The sequence below is a fragment of the Rhagoletis zephyria genome, unplaced genomic scaffold (genome assembly GCF_001687245.7).
Source record: "Rhagoletis zephyria isolate East Lansing unplaced genomic scaffold, Rhagoletis_zephyria_1.1 Rzeph_scaffold_01080, whole genome shotgun sequence".
Taxonomy (NCBI): Eukaryota; Metazoa; Arthropoda; class Insecta; order Diptera; family Tephritidae; genus Rhagoletis; species Rhagoletis zephyria.
The window spans coordinates 85,628-93,758 of NW_016158164.1; the positions used below are offsets into that span (position 1 = coordinate 85,628).

At 40.7% G+C, this 8,131-nt stretch overlaps 1 protein-coding gene across 1 annotated transcript in view; it reads left to right on the top strand.

Moving 5' to 3' along the window:
- boi (brother of ihog) overlaps nt 1-4,611 on the top strand; it is a 59,982-nt gene extending 55,371 nt beyond the window's left edge. Inside the window, 5 exon segments of the mRNA XM_017615848.1 lie at nt 33-212; nt 277-431; nt 2,220-2,273; nt 2,275-3,049; nt 3,052-4,611. Of these exon segments, the coding sequence (XP_017471337.1) occupies nt 33-212; nt 277-431; nt 2,220-2,273; nt 2,275-3,049; nt 3,052-3,368 (1,481 nt within the window). The 3' untranslated portion in view covers nt 3,369-4,611.
- Nucleotides 4,612-8,131: the final 3,520 nt, after the last annotated feature.

Sequence of the window (8,131 nt, forward strand, 5' to 3'; positions counted from 1 at the left end):
ATAACCAATTTTAACGCCTTTCTTTTCCGCAGAACCAGCCAATACCGACGCGCCCTCAACGCTAGCGCCCATACCACCGCCAAAAGCCAAGGAAACAAAGAATTCTAAATATCCGGTAGTGGCGGGTATTGCTGGCTTCGGCATCCTCCTAATTGTCGCCATCGTAGCCGCATTCCTGTGCATGAAGCGCCGTAGGCCCGCGCAACCGGAGGGTGAGTAGAGCGCCACCGCAGTTGTTGGAGCATACAAATAGTTTTCGTTTTACTTCCTTTTCAGATGAGGACAAACCGCAGCTGGACCACATACAGGCCGATTTCGTGACGCCCTCAGTGCTGGGTGTGGCGGCGCATCATAAATCCGGCCATCGCCTGAACGGCGTCATACCGCGCATGAACATTACACCAAATCCGCTGGCGCAGGAAGCCGACAAGGTATGTAGCAGGCAGCCAACCGATTGTATATATATATAAAGCCGCGCAGTCTCTGCGGCGCGTCTCCGTTAAAAAGTCGCACTTTTATCTACGACTCCTATACTTTTACAATAGTTTTTGCCGCTTTATTAGGTATTCGAGTTTTCGATTTGTATAAAAATGCATTCCAATTTCGTGTATGATATATTTGCAAATTTTTACGAAATTCTTTGGACAAAATTTTTGCTTCTTTTACTTTCTATTCTTTTCTAGTGGGGTTGTATGTATGTCTTTCAACAGCTGTTGGTGCCTCGACTATGTAACTACTACTTAAATACTCAAATATTATATATCTCGGCTATTTAATTTTTCCAGCAATTCTTCTGCAAATGAGAAAATTGAACAAAAAAAAAACTGCGCAAAACGTTTTTTGGCATTTAAGATCATTTGTAATATATCTTTGGCTATTTGTACATATTTATTTATATATTGGCTGTCGTCTTAAACGCATTAATGCAAAGTATCGAACGCTTTTATTCCTAAGTCATGACATATAGAAATATCCCAGAAGCGCAACCATAAAGAAATGCCAATTTTTAGTAAAGTTGCGCAAATTTGATAGTTAATAAATAAAAAAGACTGATGCTTTGCATTAATGCGTTTAAGAAGACTGCCTTTGTTTATGTAAAGTTATTCTAAGTTGTATGTATATATTTCTGTATATATTTAGTATAAACAACTAAGTGACCGACAGAAGCGACGGAAGGCGACAATGGGGACACTTCTAGAAGTACTGACGCTTTTATATTGTTTGTTATTCAAAGTTGTTCCACATCAAATAATTCTACAACTAAAGGTTACCGACACTTTTGGCCAAAACAAAGGTTCACCAATGCCAAATGTTCTTTTCAAGTTTTTCTTATGAGGCGCCCAAGGCTCATATCATACTTTCGAAAAAAGTTGGATTGTACCGCGAGAACTATGAGGCGAACGCCCAGCCTGCTTTTGGAGAGGGTTTTCTCTCTAAGAATAGCGGTGCTCTGGACGGTTTCCAAATAGAATTAAATAAACTCCTCGATGTGCCTAACCGTAAGCGTTTTAATAAGCAGGATAAATTTTTGATTTTAAACGGAATTTGAGCTTTCATTGAAAAATCCAATTTAAAGTGATTTTTTTTTTTTTTAATTAGGCAGATCTTTAGTTATTTAGATTTCCTCCGGACGTTCATACATTTTTAAAATTAAATATTGTTAAATTATTGACTAAATTCTACTACTATATTTTAGTTAGTTATGTAAATATATATACATATGTACATATATGAATATTATTAGGGCGATTCATAATTCTCTTGTAAACGTGTCCGTACTTTTTCTAGAAATGCAGCTTTAGAAGTTATTATTTAGCGGCCACTTACGAAAATCGGTGACCCGAGAATTTTGAACTGTCCAATCTTTATTATTTATTAAAGTTTTGTATGTTGTGCTGACAACCTTCCTGCCTACTAATCGGTTTTGCTAAGCATCGGCTGCCACCAGCTTTTTGAGCCTACTTCCTTTGGACACAGCCTGTAAATTATTTACACATACGCACACACAAATTCGCCAGCTTCCCTTCTTCTTTTCTCTCATACTTCCAACTTCAAAACACCTTATGTCTGCTTCTCGTACAACTTAAACGCATAGCCAGCTACACAAAAGCGCGCACACACACACACACACACATTTGTATTTATATAAGTATTACTAGTGCGACTCTAAGGCATATTTGCTGCTACTAGCTTAGAAATATCAGCGTGAACTGTTCTAGAATCGCAACGTGATGGAGCTGCGCTTCCTACCCACCGGCAACAGCAACAGCAACGCCACCAACACAAACACAGCAACTCGGCAGCTCCAACCACTCAGCCAGTGCCAGTAATTTGAACACAGCCCACCCGCATACCAACAGCAGCCATAGTCTCCATAAGCAACCAGCCGCCGCCGCCGCCGCCGCCTGCCATGTCGGCGACGACGTTGATTCGCATATACCACCGCCGCGCTCTTCCTCCTCCTGTGAAACGCTGGAGGCCAGTGAGGGAATTTCCAATGCCATCGATCCGAGCTCGCCACTCTCCAAGCCACTACCGCCGTTGCCCAACTACAAGCCTCACGGACAACAACAGCACCAACAGCAGCCGCATACAACCCCACCGAAAATGACACAAAACAAAGCACAAGTAAGCGCCGCTACAACAGCGACTACAGCAACAGCACCAGCCGTAGCTGGCACGCCAAACGCATTCTACAACAACAACACGAACGCAATGCATTTGCATACAAAATCGAATTCGTCTCATTCATCCTCAGCCTCATCATTTCATTCTTTGCATAATTCACAGGCACACCTGGGCTCACATCAAGGTCTGCACCACGCGCAGCCATACCACCCGCCGCCTCCGGGCACGCCAACGCTGATGCACAAGCGTGGCGATTATTTGCCGCATCATCATCATGTGAGCGCTGGCCAACATCCGCCGCCGGTGCCGCCACATCAGAACAATAACCACAGCAACCACCATAATGCACATCATCTCTACCAGCAGCATCAGCAGCAACACGCGCAGTCGCAATCGCCGCTAACGCCGTCATTGGAGCAGCAGCGCGCACGCTGGAACGCAGCGCGCGCAATCTGCACTACACAGCAACCGCGATGCCGGCGAATGTGACGCAGCAATCACCGCACGATGCCGCCATGAATATCGATGGCCTGCCGACGCGCATACCATCGTTACGCCGCACGCGACGTACCTCTGGCAGCGCCAATAACAACAATGGTGGCGTGGGCATACCCATCGTGCCGGGCAGTCCGCGGGTGCAGCGTTCACCGATGCCGGCGCGCGCCATGATGAAGCGCGGGCGGCTGGGCAGTCACAACGACAACATGTCCTCGGGCAGTTTGAACAGTATTGAGGTGTGAGTGAGATGTGGTAAGGGGGAGGGTGAAATAAAGGGGAAGAAAGATGATAAGGGGTAAGCGGGAAAAGGGGTTACAGAGCCTTCGAATAATTAATATTAACACTTAGTATAATAGGTTAGGTTAAAAATAGGCAACGTAGAAAGAGAGACATAGTTTTAGGATGTGGTAAAATACTTCATAGGCATTTTTAGAAGATTTCAAATAAGGGCATTTAGCATTAGGGAACTCAATTGGTGGATTGAGCCAAAGAACGTAGATATTAAGAAGGGACAACTCGTAGTGTAGCGAAAGTGAGCAACAGGGGCGTACCTTCTCTTTTGCCATGGTAAGTTTTTTGATTGGAGGAAAAGCCTAAGCACGCCCCTGTTACTCCCTCTCGCTACAATTATAACGAGCTGTCCCTTCTTATTATCTACGTTCTTTGATTGAGCGCAATTTTTCGCAAATAAGATGGCAAGCTGAGATGAAATATGTTGTGGAAAATGATTTATTGCGGATTTTAAGTTAAGTTGCTTAAGGAAAGCTTAAGGTTCAGCCAGAATAAATTTTCTTAAATTTTAAAACCCTAGATTCGTATGCTCGATAGAGTAAACTTGTAAATATTCAAAATTTATGTAGTATTAAAAGTACGTTTCTAAAATTTAGAAAAATTACATTTAAGCTGCTCGAATATAAAACTATATAACTCGAATATTTAAAAAAACTGAAAGTTAGTATAATTTTTGCATACTCCCAGCCAGGGTGCCGTTACTTATATAGTGCCTTGTTTTGTAAACACACAGCAAACGGTAAAGCTGTTCCCAAATCACATAAAGACTTAACTGAATTAATTTTAATTATATTTGTAGGTTATAGTTGCCAACTCGAAATGACATTCACTACACTAGCAATGTATGTATGTATGTATGTACTATGTTTGTTTGACTAACTCAAATAATCAAATAGTTTAATATAAAATCCGTCCTAAAAGAAGAGCAAGAAAAAAATAAAAAAATGAATTTTCACAAAATTGTATGACTGAAAAAATGTTTATAAAGAAAAGCTCTATTACTTGATGAGACGACTTTGAAAGCTCCAACGTTTGTTGCCTGAAGGTATTCCGCATTAAAAGCGTAGTTCGAAATACAAATTTTGAAGTTGTAAAAATTAACTTACAGTCGAACACATTAGCAGCATTTTTGAATTAGAATCTATTTTTCGAACATCTAATGCATATCGTTTAACTCTTCAAAAAGTTTTTTTTTTCGTTTTTCTTTCAAGTTGGGACTCGAAAATTGAATGCTAGTTTTTTTAGTCTTTAATTTAATTAAAAATAATTTTCGTGCTTCCTACAGTTTTTGACTGCACTTTATTTTATGCTTATTTTTAGTATTTGCGTTCAAGTTTTAATATTTATTAAAAAAAATTATATGTATGTATGTTTCCTGGTCCTTATTTTTACGTTTTAATTGGAGTCGAAGTTTTAAATCTGCTGCTTTCTGTGGCAAGTTAAATTTACAAGCGATAAAAGTAATCATAAATAGTTTTATGCAAAAATTTTAAGTTTTTTATACGATTTTTTTTTTTGTAATTCATATTTTTTTCAAAATGTACTATTTTTATTATTTACCGTAAATACAATAATAAATTTGAAAAATAATTTTTAATAAGAATAAATAAATTACACAAAAAATACTATAACAATAAACGTAAATAATGTCTTATTTCTTGTAGTAAACTTTTCGGTAAAGCCTAAATTATACAAATGTATTTCAGGGTTTGTTTTTGTCCCTGAACCGGAGTTTCGCTTGGTTCATCGATTTGAAAATTAAAAAACAGCTAGGTATTCTTGTGTCAATTTTATTCAAACAAAGTAGAGAAATTTTTCTATTAAAAATTAATCCAAACGAACACTAGCCTTTATAAAAAGTTGTTCGGTTTTCGGTTCGAAGCAAACAATTATGGAAAATTTCGGTTTGGTTAATTATTTAGTAAAAAAAAAACCGTTAATCCGTTTCAAAACCGATCCACGCCCTGCATTGTAATGTATGGAAATTTTTTGGGGCCCGACAGAAACAAGGACACCGCGACCTAGGAGATATTTTGTATCCCTATGATGGTTCCTAACTCTGACGCCCAAGATGTTATTAGCCTCCCTTACAAAAGCTAAAGGTTTCTTCATAGATGAATACCCAACCTTAGTGGCATCGTCTGTGGAAGAACTGAAGTCTTGCAGTCTTAGTCTGGCTAATGCTGGACAATCACACATAATGTGCCCCGCCGTCTCCTCGTCTTCAAGGCAAAGACGGCAATCCGTCTCTTGGAAAAACCAATCGGATGCACTGAGGGCGCAGGTGATTATGGCCGCTTAGGTAGCCAATAAGCAACTTCGTGTTGGCTCTGTTCAATCTTTATATCAAAGCAAAAGGATAACCGAAAAGTCCGGTCTTCTAAGGCCCTTACCTCTCTCCAGTACTTACTGCGATCTGTGTCTACACACGCTTCGATTATGAGCCCCGAAGGCACCAACTGAGTACACAAAACGGTTTCGGCCCACAAGTACAGACGATGAGCCTTCCCTTGCCAATTCGTCGGCGGCTTCGTTATCTACGTCGATCCCACAGAGTCGTGGTATCCAGCATAGCAATACAGTGGTCCTTGCTGCATTCTGAAAAGATGAAAAAAATGTTGGATATTACCGCAGAGCTGCACTCTAACGTCTGATACAGAGCTGCCGAATATTCCCTCCTGGTCCTGTAGTTAATTAAGAGGTACTCCACGAGATACGTCCCTGGCTTATTTCAAGAACATTTCTTTGCTGGACAGGAAAAGATTAAATTGAATATGTCTTTTGTTGTATAGAAAGCATAGCTTAACAGCGTATCCTATTTTTAGGCGCAGCAACAAAAGACGTATAGAAATATTGTCTTGTGGAAATTTGTGGCGTGTGTTTGGCACTACAACCATTTTTCCATTTGAGTCGAGACCAAAAAACTTCCCCAATTGCTTCTCTCGTTTGCAAATTTGCGTAAGTGGTTCATCCCGAGTCCCCCTAAAAAGTCAACGTCAGGACCGGCTCTTAATGCTTTGTTGAATTGTCGCCTCTGGATTTAGCGATCCAAGAGGAGGCAATGAAAACGATGTATCGACTGCACTCTTTTGGTCTGTGGCACGACGATCGGAGCTCTGGGCACAGAGTTGTCAGAAGGTTGTCAGAGCAATATCCTTTGTTTTTGGCACCAAATGACAAACTGATACCTAGAGTCTCCTTTGGTAGAAAGTACGTCGTTAGATTTCCACAAGGGAACAATGGAGAGATCCAGACACTCTCTTGGGAAGCTCGTGAAAACTTTCTATACTGACGGCTCAAACGATACTGGAGCTGGATGGCATCTGAACGAAAATTTCAGATGCTTTACCGCTTTGGGTGCAATGACAACGGTATTTCAACGGAAGTCTTTGCAATACTGAAAGTGGCAGACTGGATAACTGGCGAAAGGTGGCGCGGACATAAAATCAGGATCTGCAGTGACGGCCAAGCTGCTCTAAAGGCCCTGGAAACCGCTCGAACCTCTTCAAAGTTAGTCCAGGAATGTAAGTTGAGGCTGAACTCCGTTACAAGATGGAAGAGCTTGAACTTGTTGGGTGCCAGGAACCACGGTGTTCAAGGTAACGAACTGGCGGATGAATTGGCGAACTGCGGTCTCTGGAGCGCCCAATTGGGCCGGAGCCAATTGTAGGGCCAACCATAGCAGAACGATCCGGTGCATAAGGATCTCATAAGAAAAACTCATGAAAGCCGTTGGTGCACTATTGACCCTGCAAAACACCAAGTGTTTCCTGAAAAGGCCTGACAGGCCTGTGTTCATCGTGTTTGGAGGACGAGGATAGTACAGAACATTTTCTCTGCCCTGTCCGGCCTTCGCCAGACTCAGATGGTACATTTTTGGGCGGATGTCACGAGAATGGACGACGTACATTCTCTTTCCCTCAACAAATGCTAAAATTCATAAAGAGTCTGGTAAGTTTGCAGAGGAGTAATGAATTCCCCACCCCACCTACATAACCCTTTCCTCTAAATCCTGTTTCTTGGGCTTAAGTACAATGGGCAATACTGCTTGAGTGCTTGGAAACTTTTTTTTGGGTTTTCCGGCCACCCACAATTCCATTCCATTCCATTCCCCATAAAAAGACTACCGTGAACTAAACTATTAGCCAAAAGTGCGTCATGTAGTTGTCGAGAAACGGAGAGGCCAAAGGAGTCCAAGACAAAGCACCCGTGCACACTGCGCGAGTTGCAAGGCGTACCCTGGCCGAGACTGGATTTGAAGAATTCAACCACACACCATACGGCCCAGAACTGGGCCCGTGTTTTCCAATTTGAAAAAAATCTCCGAGGACGAAAATTTTCGAGCGAAGAAGAAATCAAGGCGGCAGTAGACGAGAATTTCGAAGACAAAGAAATTTGTATGCATTTCATTTTTCATGCAAAACTTTTAGCCTCCCTTCGTATTTGCAAAAATAAGTAAATTAAAGCCTTTAATACTTACCTCATGCGTCGAATATTAAAGCAAAAACGGCTTAGTTTAAAAAAAAAATTAATATTTTTTTTTTTAGAAAAAAATGCAACATTTATTCCAAAATGGAAGTGTGATGAATGTAATTGAAGTGTAAATACTTAAAAAAAAATTAATAAATTTCATTATATACCAACAAGTGATTATTTTTTTGTTAAAAACTTTTTGTTGCATTATTTGCTACAATTTCATATCGAATATTAAAGT